At 37.4% G+C, this 15791-nt stretch overlaps 1 protein-coding gene across 1 annotated transcript; it reads right to left on the bottom strand.

Annotated features, from left to right (window-relative positions):
• Positions 1–483: 483 nt before the first annotated feature.
• On the bottom strand, positions 484–14629 carry SPATA1 (spermatogenesis associated 1). Its single transcript, XM_082286945.1, has 13 exons — positions 14500–14629; positions 13508–13614; positions 9951–10068; positions 7848–7901; positions 7427–7751; positions 7069–7314; positions 6475–6601; positions 6270–6330; positions 5562–5679; positions 4708–4833; positions 2731–2900; positions 1640–1738; positions 484–653 (listed from the first exon to the last, which is right to left on the bottom strand). Exons 1-13 carry the CDS (start codon positions 14533–14535, stop codon positions 549–551), a joined length of 1692 nt encoding a protein of 563 aa, XP_082143071.1. The 5' UTR covers positions 14536–14629; the 3' UTR covers positions 484–548.
• Positions 14630–15791: the final 1162 nt, after the last annotated feature.

The following is a 15791-nucleotide window of genomic DNA, read 5'->3' on the forward strand; positions in this document are numbered from 1 at the left end:
AGATTTTGTTTATGCTTCATAGTAATACAGTAATGATACATTGCTAATTTATAGATAGGCATACTTATAATGCCAAAAACATATTCCAGTAAATAGCTAAATAAAGGATTACTGTTGCTGTAATTCTATAGAAACTGCATTTTAATAATTTCTCAAAAATGTAGTGTGTGTGCCTGAAAAGAACAGGAGGTTATGGATTTTAGGTTTATTTGCTTGGTAGCTATGTAGTTAATCAAAGAACATCAGCATACCACTGGGATGTTACACAATTAACTAATCTGCACTTTAAAAATAACATCTTAGTTTTAGACACATTACTAGCTTGAACTGTATGTTTAAGGAGCTGACTAATCTTACAGTAAGTGAGATTTAAAAAGAAGTGAGCTGCATTACCTCAGTAGCCTAGTACCCAAATTCCACAACATTTATATAGTTGATGTCTTTTTACAAAATACCTTCAAGAACATACAAACAAATGCTCTGAAATTCTCTTCTATATACACTAGAGAGCTGCTGTAGACTTTACAGATGTTAGTCACGTCATCTTCTTAAATTTTTGATTTTCTGGACTGGAGAATTAAAGCTGAATGAATCTTCTTCTGTGTCAGTTCCGCTCTCAGTGCTCGTAAGTCAGATGCTGCCTGCTTTCTCATCTGCAAAAGAACCCATAATTTAAGGAATGGCAATTTAAGGAAGCTTTTTTTGGAGCTGACATGCATATAAGTTTATATAACTAAGACTGATATTTTATACAGGATGGCTGAATACAGGATACATCTTTCATCTTTAAAATTTTACATGTCTAATTAGATAGCATACTTCTAGCACTTCTTTGTTCTATATTTTGCCTTGATGTTTTTGAGACAACTGCAAAGTTAATTGTTCTTTCCACTCCTTGCTAGACAATGGAGAAGTCATAATGAATACACCCACCCTGGAGTACCCAGTAAAAAGGGGTATGGGCAATCTCTGTGATATAGAACACTCCTATTTCAGAGCTGGAAAGCTATCCAGTATGAAGGCCTATACTACCTCTTCCTTCCAGAAAGTGTCATAGGCAGCACTGATATGGAATAAAGCTGATGGAGAGGTCTGCCATCTGCTTGGAGAGGGTTTTTTTTGTTTTGTTTTGGTTGGGGTTTTTTCCCTTTAAACAATTTTTTTTCTTTTGCCATGGTCTATTTATTGCTGATCAATGCCTCACCACACCAGGTATATTTCTTCAATTAGCTTTTGAATGAAATGGGAATTTTATGAACAAGATTATGAACGTTAGATTATATAGTACATTGAGTATCTAAGTTGTTTGGATGCCTTACATTCCAAATCATCTGATATCTGGTGTTCTGGGGTAATTTGGCTCGAGTGATGAAGTTACAACACCTAACACCTTAAAACTAACAGTGTAAAACAAGAACTGTTTAGCAAATATTTACTATATTTTATATTATTTAAAAGAATATTTATTTATTTTAAATATATAAAATATTATATAATTATATATTAAATATATAAAGTATAACATAATACATATTTAAATATTTATTATATTTCAGCAAATATAATCCAATAATTTGTAAGTTCTAGTTTTTTTAACATATTGTCACATTTTGACTGTTCTAATTAAAAGGCGAAGTACCTTAATTTCTATTATGAGTTTCATTTTTGTATCATCTAGCTTCTTCCTCAGCTGATCGAGTTCATGCTGCACTGTAGCAATCTGGATGATTGTGCAATTCTGTGTGAAACAACAACAAAACTTGAAGTGCAGCATTAGTGCATCTCTTCCCTCATTGGGTGCTACTTCACTACTCAGAAACAACCCTCTGACCTGTTTCCAACTCCCTGCTTTCCCACCTGCCTGATGCCTGCCTGGCCAGCACGTTGTTCATGAGGAGTGAGGAGCACCCTTGTGCTCAGCCTAACAGCTCATTAAATCCTGGCTACCTTCTCTGGGTGCTGGCCAGTGCAGAACTGCTGTAGGAATGTTACCTTGTGCCTAAAAAACCCCACCCCTGATATGCCCCTCACAAGGAGCAATAACCTGTCTGAACATAGCCAGTAATGCAATGTCAACCCTATTCATATTTTTATTTTGTAGATATTTCAAGATAGCTCAAATAATACACATTTGTATATAATGTACACTCTTAGATTGTACATACATGCACCTTTCAGATGCAAGAAGGGGACATTTATTCTTCCTAGACTAGCTTCAATTTTGCCAACAGACTTGCTTCCATCAATGCATTTAGAAAATTAGCAGACAACTGTTGGAAAGGGTGTTCCCCCTTTTTCTTTTATCTTTTCTTTTTTAATCCCTCTCTGAACTTCCTATGAAATGCACAGTTGCACAATAGTTGAAGTACAACAACTTCAAAAGCTACAGATACGTTTCTTGTCCTCCAAACATTCATTACTTCCGTGTATGAAATTTGGAATGATGGGAACAAAGTAGAGCTGAACTATTCATTGGCTACACTGAACAGAAGGTGGTATTGTTACAAAAAGGTACCAACAGAAAGCAGAAAGAAACAAGTGCTCAGACTCAAGCACTTCTGCAGTCTTTTTGAGACAAACGGCCTGAAGAAATTCTGTCCCTCAAATCACTGAGCTAAAGCTAGTTTACAAGTCATTGGTTGGCGATAAATTTGTTTCTTTACTTTATGTTTTATACAAAAACCCCTCAGACTGTGTAAAAAGAGATAATAAAATAATACAAGCAAGTACCTTGGAGTTTGTTGTATTGTTTGGTCGTTGTCGGCTAGCTCTGGCTTCCAATTGCAAGAGCAATTTCTGGTGGTAAAGCTCTAAATCTTGCCGCAGTTTATTTAAAGTGTCCTCCAGTGAAACTGTAGCTTTCTTAGTTTCAAAGTACTTCTTTTTCCATTCCTCACGAACTGCACAGGAAAACAGTAATAGTGTGTTCACTCTTGTTCACCTTACCATAAGGTCTGCTGAAGACAGTCACGACCAGCTCACCTCACAAGCTTCAGCTGGCCAATGTACACATTGAAACATGGCAGTAGGTTTCTTTAAAATAAACATTTAGTGAAAAAATCTTCATTAAAATTACATTCACCATAAATGCAACTGAATTTTCACACAAACATCTGCAACAAAAGGCTCTATCTGTCCAGTGAGATAAAACACAGGGTTCAAACCCCAAGTTTTATTCAGCCTGGCTGTTCTGCAGGTTCTGCTGCATGTTTAAGTGCTCCTGGCTGGTGAAGACTGGTATGCCCAGCACAGTCTGAATTCCATAGCTCTACTGTAGCAGAAAATGTAGCATCGGAGATTTAGGCAAAATTTATGCTCTTCATGGCCAGACATTTTGAACAGCTTCATTTTATACTGACATCCCAAATTATGGGAAACAGTTTACACTTCACGATGGTTCCTCCCATGTTGTTAATGTGCTGTCAAGAGCTGGCACATAAATACCCCTGTATGCATTGTGGCAGTCTATGGCCACTGCATGCCTGCAGTGTCTTAAATGAATCCCTTCTTTCGAGGCATACTTCATGGAACCAGGATGACTGAAACGTTCCCAAAAGAACTTGGCTGTTGGAGGACTCTACACCATGTAACTGAGAGTGCCTGCCAGCATGGCAGCCTTAGGAGGATATCAAATACAGACTGGATGGCTGTTCCTGCAGAAAATGCTCTTTCCTTAGTAAGAAACATGCTTGCTACGTGCCCTTGCTTATGAAACTCTACAGGTTTGAGAAAAAAAAAATTCAGAGGTACAGACACTTCTTAAAGAACCTGCAGAAGCTGTTTGAATCCTTGTGAAATATTCTTTATTTTACCTAACTGGATAACATAATTTAAGACAATGCAGGAGCCATTTAGGGCTTATCTCTAGCTTGCATTGCAGCTCCATGCTACTACAGAGTTCTTCAAGTACCCAAGTTTGGGGTTTTTTAAATACAGCTTCCCCATGCTGTGGAGTGCAGTGCAGCCATGTCCTTAAGAGAATAACTGAAAGAATTGGCTTGATGTCTCCTTTCAACGAGCTACAAGTAATATTTAAGATTCCTAATGACATAGCTATTTTTAAGCAAAAAGAGAAAGATCTCAAAACATCAAAAATGATTAAATCTCATCTCTGTATAACCAGGATGTGACTTAGGGAAGATAGCTTTAAGTATAAACTTGAAAATAATTTAACGAAGGAAATTTGTGTAAGATTTTAATGAGATTTGACCTTGTTAAAAACCAAGCTTTGTCAAGCTTGTCACAACAGGCTTGTAACTTCCATGTCGTAAGCTGAATCCCATGAGATGGGAAGAACAAAAATTATTACGCTGCAATTTACCTGAAGCTCTATCAACACAGTACAAGCCTCTGTAAGCACCAGCTAAAGGCAGGGTTAGAATATGTCAGCTGCCCTGGGCCTCAGAGAGAAGCAGCCTGCAGTAGCTCTCTGAACACTGCACGTCCATGAGACACAACTTGAATAGTTTATGAAAGCCAGAATAATCTTAACTTTATAAAATATACCACAAAAAAAAAGTGGAAGGAAACATTGCAACCATGAATTTTTCTAGCATGCTATTACACAAAATGAGTCTTCTTGGAGCTATTGGTTAGCAAACTGCTCTCTCTGTAATTAAGCTCACTGACAAGGAGACAAATATTTTCCCATTGGTTTCAGTGTAATTTCTCAATCATTCCAAATTCCAAAATAAATTAAAACTGTACCATGGTATCTCCTCAGCTTATTTTGTTCCAGCAGCCCTTTAGCTTTTTTGATCAGCTCTTCTCTAGATTTTTCCATGTGCCTTCTGTCTTTCTTCATTTGTTGCAATTGTTCTGCCATCTTGTTTTCTAAAGATATTACAATTCTATTTAGCAAGCATCTGAATACTCTAAGTACAAAGGATCAGTCAAGATTTTTGTAATGCACTCATCACAAATTATGCCAAAAGCTCTGTCAGAACAAGCAGTAGAAACAACTTCATTTTAATCGGGTTTCATTTTAATCTAACTTTTCAACATGGCTGGTGCTTTAGAAAAAGGGAGAAATCTATCACTCAACCAGGCATTCACACACATACACACAGACAAACATCCTTCTATATGTTTAGACAATGTATCACTAAAACTACGTAATCAAGAAATGTATTCACTCCATACATTGCAAACTCTTGCCAATGTCCAGCTGGCAGGACAATATCTCAGACTTTCACTAGTCTGCAACAAGAGGTCAAACACTTAACTTCTCACTATCCTCCTCCTCAGCAACACTACTTCTGGTTTTCTTTGCTACATTCTCACTTGAGCCTGCAGTATTTCATCTGATCTCCCTCCTTTTCTCCTTCAATCTACAACTCCACAAGCTGGGTTTTCTAGTGCTGGGAACCTGCCAAGTGCAAGGACAGCCCATGCAATCATAAATACCTGGAATTTTCTAACCATAAATTAAAATTCATAACAATACTGAGAATGAATGTATGTACAAATCCTTTCATAAAGTAGGTATTTACATCTTCATTGACTCTTCAGTCTTGATTAAATGTTCACTTCCTTGCAATTTCTTGGAATCATGTACTCACTTGCTGCCTGAATTACAGGAACTTGAACTGGATTTACAGTAAGCGCCAAAAAAGGTGGACTAGGAGGTGAAATATACTCTTCTGGACAAGTAAGATGATTTTGCTTGTTTTCATCTGCCTATAGAGTCAAAAGACGCAACTGTAAGTACATAACCATAATCCTGAATAGTTACATTAGACACATGCCCTGAAAGTGGCCTGAGTGAATGGGAGGGCTGAATTTGAATTCTGCAGGTAGGCTTTTTTATTCTGTTACCAGTACACATGATTACTAAATTATAAACAGCTGGACTTCTGCAAACAAAACGAGAACACTGAACACTTACATCACAGAGAACATACAGACAAAACCATAGATTATTGCTAACTGTTCTTGTCCATGTTCATAACCCCACAATTTACTGACATTCCCATGCAAGACCAGGAACTCAGGGCCTTAAAACAGCCACCTGATTAATTGATTATGAAATCAAAACCTGCTGATTTCTAAACTAGAATTTGTAATTGCAAATTTCAATTGTTTAGAAATATAGTTAATATTCACTAGAAAATCTGCTAAGTAGCAGTGCATGAATTAACTTTTCTCAATTATTCTCAAATCTTTCATACTTATAATGAGTCACCTGTCTTACAAAATTAGACTGTTTCTAGGTGGAGGACTATATCTATTGCTCAAGATTACTAGGAGTGTTACCTTGAAAAACATACCTGATTATCCAGTTTTTCACCAAGATCAGCTCTAGTCTTCTTAGTTCTGTTTTGCTGCAACCTAAGGTAAAATCCAAAAAGCAAGTGAAAATTCACTGAATGAAATGGTTTTTTCCCTCCTTTAATTTATTTAAAGTCTGTAAAGTAAGTCTGTATTGGTGAATTAATATTATCCATTATTTTAGAAGATTCATTATTTGCTAACCTTTGTTTTTTGTGGACATAATCTGTAGTTTGGTCTTCCATTATTTCAAAAATTTCAGCATCCTGTGTTCTGTTTCTTCTTAATTTGGTTTCTTTTTGGTGCTCACTATTTTCTGTGTTTGTTAGTTCTGTGACAGGATAGTGATGACAAAAATATATTGATTACACTTGCAAAAATCAGGTTGGTTTGACTGTCAATGACTGGACTTTCCAACCTATATTGGAAATTCAGTGAATTAACACAGCAAGTGGTGTTATCTCTATGATTTGGAAATGTTCCATGAATAATAGAAGAAAGAAATAAAGAAAAAAAAAGGGTATTTTTGTTATAAGAATTTGTACCTGACTAATTCTGGTGATTAGACATATGTATCAACTATAGAAGAGTGGTTATATCAGCACACAGTGATAATGAAGGACTTACAAGGTAAAGCTACATCTCTTTGAAAGATATTATTATTTTAAAAACAGAATATTGTTCTGATAGTGCTATTCCAGCTCACGCTTTAATTACAGATTTCTTAAAACTTAGCTTTACTTCGCTAGCTTTCTAGAACTCTTGCTTTAGCAAAAAGACAACAATAAACATTTGTACCCTTTTGATATTTAATGTGATTTTGGAGTCTTTGGTTATCCTGGCCTTGTTCATCACCATGGTTTACATGAGTAAGAGCGGTTCCTTTGGATTTGTCATTCCACTTAGGAGCATCATAGTCTTCTTGATCTTGGCTGAGATGATTCTGCTCAGAGCTCTGTAACACCAGGTCACACTTTCCAGACTCCTGATCTGCAGGATTTGAATGACTTGGTGTGAAGAAAGGTCCATCAGATCCACTTTGATCTGCATAATAATTGATAATATGAAACAGATATTATTTTATTGTAAATGTTAACCGTGATATTTATTTTTCTTCTCATTCATCATCCTCCTTCACTACACTGGTTAAACTTACCTTTTTCTCCAAACTGGTTTTCTTGAATCCTGTTGTTATTGTCTTGCTTATTGTTTGTGTGTGAAACTGGAACAGGTTCTTTCTCACCCCATTCCACAGGACTGGGCACTTCCAGATTTTCTACCTGACACCTGCTTTGTACACTTTCTAAAAATGGTTTGCTTTTTTCAGGTTTCTGTTGGGAAAGACTGGATAATCTTGATCCAAGACCAAACCTATTAGCTTCTTCAATAAAGTGATGTTTTTGTTGAGTCGATGATGGTAATGGATAAACATCTTCAAAATACCCCACTCCAGGTAATAAATACAATTCAGGATAAAGTGCCTGAAAATACACAGCATATTCATCAGACAGGACAAAAGAGACGAGGTGCAACGTAAAGTTTCTGAAAAGGTACCTTACAAGCCATTCAATACTTACATAAGGAGGAGCAAATGACTTCAGTTCCAGCTCTGTTTCCTGCTTTGCTTTCACCTCAGAAGATAAAATATGGAAACATAAAAAATACAATACTTCTTTGATCCATCATGTTGCATGTGACATATATATTCTACTGACATTTTTACATGCTGTATTTTTTCATAACCAGCACTATAATCTCCAGTAACCTTATGGGGAAAAATAATCTTAGAATACAATTATATTTTCTGACATAGTTCTGAAACTTTGTCTATTTTTCAAAATCTTAATCAGACCCACAAGATTACATGCATATACTGAATATTTTTTTTTTCCTTTACCCTTTCTCTTATGGTTCAAAGGATCTTATCCAACAGTCACAGGAAAAGAACGTTTTCAACTTTCTTTATCAAAAGTTGCTTCAAGCTGAATCTGGACAGAAATGCTGAGTCTCACATAATTTTCTCTATTCACCTAATACAAAACCGCAAAATATTTAATATATATGGAAAAAAATCTAATATTATCCTACGTCTTCTTGTATTTATCATTTTCCTTCATATTCTTTGTGACATACACTTCCACATTTCAACAGTTGTCCTAAAAACAAAGTCTAAAATAGTCAGTGTGTATTTGAAAGATGTGCTCCAATGTAAGGAAGAGAAAAGAAATCTGAACTTACATCTAAATCATTGTATTGAATTAAACACACAGGTTACATGCAAAAACTGAAGAGCAAATGAACTTGACTTTGGTTTATGTTTGTCTTTTCATTTAAAAGACCCCTGCTTGCAAATAGAGCACAGCTCTTAGTTCTGCTTACATTGTTAGAGTTGTGAAACAGAAGACTGAGAGAGAGAACACTCAACAAATATTTAATCATGGAGATGTAATTCAGTGAGGTTACCGTGACCCTAAACAACAAATAAACCTGTTGGTTTATTGCTTTACACTTTGTTATAAATTTAAACATCAAGCAACAGTAAGCACCTCAAAGTAAACCTGTACCTTTGATTTGTCTCTAAATCTTCATGTAGATTACCAGTATCTTTAATTCTCTATTAACATAAAACATTTTATTCATCTGCTGACATTATAAAGGAGGCTGGAAAATTTCTCCATTTATCTCCAAACTATGTGGGGAAGAAAATACACCATCTTACTTATTATCATTATCCAGTTAAAAAGACCTGAATTCATTGAAAACATAAGCATACTTTCCAATTTAGATTGTACCACAGTCTTTCAAGTTTCTTTTCATGTTTTTCCACCTAGTTTTAGCATATTACTTAGTATTTATTCTAGTCTTCTGTGAGAGAATTATCACTATTTTAGTGATAATTCAACTAGAAATGAAATAAAGAATGGCACCAAATTTCCTGCTTGTAGTTAATTTCCAAATCCATGAGAAACAGGTGAAATGAGACATGGAAAAAGTACTCTATACTTACAAAAATTACTTAAATATTTTTGTATTACATCAACAAACTTTCTGTTGGACTAATTTTCAAGTTTATTTAATCTTAAGCTATAATTTGTAAGACATAAATATATATATAGAATCAATGTGAGGAACAGTTATGATTCACCTGTGCAGGGGTTTTATTACTTACATCTCAGGCTATATTGTTGGACTAAACAGTGGAAAATCCAGAGAAGTTTCCATTCAGAGAATGATGTCTTAAATGCTTTTGGGCAGGTCACAGCAGCAGCCATTAGAGGAACTCTGACTGAGCTTCCATTGCTAATTCATCAACTGCCATATTCCAAACCATATGCAGGTAATAATGAACTTATGAGTTTGGGGTTTTTTGTAATGTAACCAGATTTATCATATTTAATCCATGGACTTATCAACACTAGCATCTTTTCACTGGATGGCAACTAATTACACCTGTTGCTTTAAAGGGTATTGCTCATATAACTGTCCAGCTGTGCCTTTGCACGTGGGGAAGTAGATGTGCTCTGACAAGAGCTTATGCTGCAGCATGTTTAAAAAAAGTGCTAACAGTGCTCCTAAAGTTATCTCTACTTTATGTGATATTATCTCATCTACAGGAATGAAATATCTCCTTTACATTATAAAACAGAAGAGTGCTCAAGAAAAAAAAAACATTAACTTACCACTACTAGTTTTTTCCCAATGCATTTTAAAAATTTGAATTTATCTGCAACTACCACTCCACCCAGGTATTCTCCAAGCTTGTCCCGCAGCACTCTTAATGTGACGTGAGGAGACACCCTAGAATGTTGTCATTCATTAATACATCTGTAAGATCAAATAATGATGGCTAGTTAGTAGGAGGGGGAAGATAATGCTCTACACGTGCTGGCTTGCACAGACAGAATGACCAAAACTGGGAGCTATGTCCTAGAACTGAACCCAGTTACACCTAGGTCAGAGAGCCTTGGCGTGGCAGTCAGAACACTGCACTGTAAGGGCTGTCATAACATTAACTAGCAATACTCACATTCTATAAGCCTCATACAAAGGGAGAATATGGAAGCAGACAAAATTTGAAAGTTACTTCTTCAGAATGCTGTTGCTCATCTGCAGATGAATAACAACATTGGAAACTACAGTTGTGCACTTCCATATAAGTGACAAAGTGTCATGGGGCTGGTTCAGGACTGCTGAACATTCCCTTCAAGCACCCACGGCCAGAGGAGCCTTCATCACTCTCCACTTTAAGCAGCAGGCACATTCCTTTGCTTTTGTCTTCTCCAACACAAATTTATAGGTGGGTGTGTGCATGTGTGTATGCAAATGTATTTTAAATAAAAACCAAACACTGCAGTGTGAACATTTCCACTGTGATTTGAGGATGAGAATGCTGACACAAATATGAATTGCATCATTTAATGTACTACTTGAAAGTATGCAAATATTAAAGTAATGAGCTCAGTAGAAAAATCACTACAGAATAAAAAGCATCTCTGCACGATAAATCCAAGTATGCCAGAGGCACACCAAAGCTCTGCAGCACAGCATAGGCAATGCTAATTGTTCTCTGCTGCCATATAAGATAAACCAGAGAACAAATTCAGGCCCAAGACTGTTAATCACCCACACTGATTAAGTGGTAGGATGATTCTGGTCCAGGCAGCTCTCACTCCTCCAGCAATGCACAGACATAGCTTGGGGGACAGCACATGCCTTTCCCAGCAAACTGTATAGTCAAGAACCTGCCACGTCTTCCATTTGAACAGGTCTTCAACACTAACCTGTCAAGGTTTGTTTGCACTGGCAAGCAGCCCTATAGGCCTTCAGTTCACACCTCAAGTACGTAATAAAAACAGTCATTTTCATCTAATGAACACAATACTTCAGTGGGCTACAATGCTTCCCTTGTATTATTTCAAACACCCTGGACTTAGAGGACCCTTCTTAAGAAGGAGCACAGGCATGCAGCAGAGGAGACCCAAGTCTGCAGAGAGGACACATCTAGGCCACACGACATAGTTCCTGTACATTTGGCTCCTGCTTATTTCTTCCCCAGCCATCGTTTCGCCCGCATTTGCTGCAGATACTGTCCTTAACATCCTTTATTTTAACTGTATAAAGACAAATGTGGATGATGGATACATATATCAACACACATCCTTACATGACTTATGTGAGGCACATGGGTGATCTGTAATTCAAATATCTCTCATTTACAACAATTTCTTCAAGCTGATGTCTCAGAGAAGATATGCCCCTTGAGTGGTCTTCTGAAACCAAATAAATGCAAGCTCTTTCAGAGGCAATTATAACACTGCACACCCTTCACTGATAAGGCCTGTCCAAACTGGCAAGCAAACCTAAAACTAAGGCATTTATGAACAGCAGGGAAAACATCTAAGTAACTACAATGCATAATGAGAGAAAAATATCTAGGTACCCAGATCCTGAGATATTCAGCAGAAAATTATCTAAAAAATTATTTTCCAGTGCAGCTGCTAGGAAAATACAAAAATATTAGTCTGTCACTTGCTGCCACTGGCTGGCAGAAAACAGTCACATAAGAGTCACTTCCTTCAGGGCATCCCTTTAAAAGTGATTTAAAAGAGTTCATTGTAACTTTAAAAGAGTTCATTGCATCTCATCTAGAAATAATAAAAGTTTAGCTTCTGTGGTGAGGAACGAGGAATTAAAAAGAAAAAGCTCACAGAGGCTGAGAAATCAAGTTCATAGGAGCAAGAACTCAGGGCCATAGACAATTACACCCTTAATATCTTCCTCTAACTACACAGCTAATGGAAGTGGCCTGTACTTTGACCTAGGAATCCTTTGTAAGGCTGACTCAGACACTATTAGGATTGTCAAGCTGACTGAACAACAATGTCCAAGCCACAGGAGTACCAGCAAGGCTGCCATTCCCTATCTTGGATTATAATAGAAGAAGATTTAAAAATTTTTTTTTGTTTTTAAACACAGGGATTCACTGGCCAGGTGCTAGTTATTGTTAATGCTAATGTACTGCAGCATTGCATAGTACCCATAGAATAATTAATTAGCAAGTATCTAAGAGTCATTAGCAAAAAACAATACCCAGGCAAATATAAACCCACTGAAATCAGTGAGGATCCTAATTTAATTTGATGCCTCAGTGAAATAAATTTGCACTAGATATTATAGGGCAGTGACAGATGTCCATGACATGAAATGAAGTTACCACTTCAGACGTGTTCTGCACCTCTGCTGCTGACTAGAACAGCATGAAATGGGTATATGCACTTATTTTGTCCGATTTTGAGCAGCCTTTCAACAAAAGCAGCTGTGAGAATGAATATATTCTGCACTACATGCTCATACCTGACCACTGTCAGTCTTTTCAGCTACACTGTATATTGTCTTAAGTGGATAAAACAAGACTCAATTTAAATTAATTAAAACCTCTATTCCCTGCAGTTTAAGCTGAATTGACAGGTTTTGCACAGGGGTAGAAAAGGTGCATGTAAAACCTCTGTTTCAATGCACGTCTTTACTTTACTTGATCTACAACTTCTTACCACACCAGATACACACAGATTTTGAGAGTAAAGTGTTTAGGAGTATAAATAAAACTTTCAAAGTTATGAAAGATTAAAAATGCAACTCTGTGCCAGATTTGAGCCTAGGACTGGGAACCAGGGTATTCCTTCACTAAGTCCTTTAAACAGCTACCTGAGAGCACACATAGCACATGGTGCTGTGCACAGCCTTTCACTGCTCAAGAAGAAAGGGGAAATGCTGCTGGTTCATGGGCTGTAATGCTTCCCCTTGAGAAACAAGGCTTCAGCTCTTTCTCTGGACTGAGAGGGCTCAGATCATCACATCCCTGTTCCCAGGAACTGACAGGCTATCCTGTCTTCACCAAGCCACTGTCTCGAAGTTGACCCCTTGCCCAAAAGAATTCCAGCTTTTGATAATCAGTCTCAAGGAGACAGAAAGATATGATTTTACAATATAAATTATTCTGCAGAAATACTAGCACTGCTCTGGAAGTGCTTTTCAATGGTCTACACCATGGGCTAAGGGAGCTAAGCCCAATACAGTACAAATGAACATAATGTTAGTTATGGTCACCATTTACCCTCCAGAAATTTAATTAGGCATCAAGTTTCTGCTGACAGATGTAACTGTGCTCTCTAGAGCAACAGTTGGACTGAAAGACTGAAGGACCTACCACATACATGAAACCTAAGACTGCACTCACCTTATAAATCCAGCTGAGATGAATTTGCTAGTAAGAGCTACAGGAACTGTATTCAGCTTGAAGTTCCACACTTCTGCTGGGACATAAAAAACATGAAGCTCCACCAGCTAAAAAAAAGGAACAGATGTAAATGTATTACAATCCTCTTCCTATACACTTTGTTTTGTATAGGTGGACTTCTAGTTTGTGTTGGCAGGAATGGTTCCTTTGATATTAGCACAGGGACTAGAACAGTGAGGCCCTGTCTCACAGTGATGACTAGATAGTGAGAACAGTGACAGCAGAGCAATTTCTGACTGAATGCCAGCTGACAGCATCAAAATAACTCACATTAGAACAAGCTCCACAATGGAAGTGAGATAATAGAGAGCCTGTGCTACTGCTATGTATCACTGTGACAGCAATGGAGAGATCTTACCAAAAACAGTTGATACTCTGGAGAGTGTCATGACTATGAGAATCCCTCAGCTGAAATCCTACCTTTGTTCATCTCATAAAAAATGCAAAGCCCTGAAAGCTTGATTCAAACAGCACCACAACTTGATCTTGTCATCAAGGAAAAAAAAATTCAAAATGTTTCTGACTGTTGTTAATAATATTAGCTACCTTGAAAACACTAAAATGCTCCTGCTAATGTCTGCAAAAATAACTAAGTTGGCTCTGAGCAAGGTTCATTCAGACTGTGTTTGGACCTGTGGTAGTTGTTGCACTACTAATTTTCAGGTCTTGATATTTTTAGTAAAAATCAGATAGTATTGACAACAATGATACACCTCCCTATAACTAGAAGTCATGTAAATAAGCTATATTAAATATTTCTGCAAGTGTTGAGTGGCTTAATGTTAACTAGAAAATAATTATTTCTATATATACTATTTTAAAAGCACAATTTTTTTTTCCCTCTCAGGTCTTCTAGAACCTTACTTTAATAAATTTTTATTTTTATTTGTGAAATCTAAAAAATCTTTATGGAAAAGTACAAAAACTCTCACCTGTGATGTTCGAGGTCTCATTTGACTGAATGACATGTTGGTCCCTCTGTTTGACCACAGCAAATGCCAGGTGGGCTTTCTAATTTTCTTTTTGATTGAAGCATTCTTTAAGAGCCAGTTTCATTATAATCTGTTATGAGAGAAGTTACTCCATAAATATCCTTTATTTTAATATACTGTTCTTCATTCCACTTGTGAAATGGAAGTTGTGTCTATGGTGAAGCAGAAAGCTTCCAGCTAACTGCAAACAGAATCAACCACACCTTCTACACAAGTGAGTATCACCTAAGTAACTGGGGGAATTGCTAAATCACAGCCCTGCGGCTCTAAGAGATCTGCCCTAGAGCACGTCCTCTTAACATTTTCTCCCCTTTCATAAAAATAGTTCGGTAGTATATAATTTTCTACACAGTCCCACTGCTCTCCTAAAGACACAGACCTAAGTCCCCACAAAATGATATTCTTGCAGGGCCTGGCTCTGATAAAGTGACAATTATTGTGAACTGCAACAAACAACACATTGTGCCGGCCAAACGCAGTGCTCCAACGAAACGCGACTGTGCTGGGCAACCATGTCAGAAAAACACCTCCATCAATTATAAACCATGGTTCTGTCCTAACACTGTTATAGAATCATGGAATGATTTGGGTTGGAAGGGACCTTTGTAGGTCAGCTAGTCCAACCCCCTGCAGTGAGCAGGGACAGCTCCCGCTTGGCCAGGTTGTCCAGACTCCAAGTCCAATCTGACCTTGAATGTTTCCAGGGATGGGGCATCTCCTACCTCTCTGGTCAACCCATTCCAGGCTTTTACCACTGTTTGTGTAAAAAACTTCTTCCTTTTAACTCTAATCAACCATCTTTTAGTTTAAATTCCCCCTGTCCTATTGCAACAGGCCCTGCTAAAAGGATTGCTTCCATCTTTCTCTTTTTGTTAGGAGTTTCCTTGGTATTCTCATTTTTGAAGGCTGTTCCAGCCCCCCTGAGGTTACAAACCTCCTCTGGATTTTCAGCCTGCTGAACTCCCTTGCTGTTCTGATCTCCTCAACATGAATCTCTCTCCTCCTCCTGCCTCTACCCCAGCTACTTCTAATTCACCTGTTCTTGAGCACGAGTGACCAGACTTTCCAAGCGACCTTCCAGGTCTCACCCTGACACTGTGGAATTAAGATTTCCTCATGTCTGTGGGAAGCACCTACTCAGCCAGGGCCTGTGTCTTTACTTGCAAGCTCCCACAAATGGCCTGAGTGTAAGACCCCGTCACGCCTCCGGTCATTCCCAGCCACAGGCAGGC

Source organism: Coloeus monedula (assembly GCF_965178545.1).
Source record: "Coloeus monedula genome assembly, chromosome: 9".
NCBI lineage: Eukaryota > Metazoa > Chordata > Aves > Passeriformes > Corvidae > Coloeus > Coloeus monedula.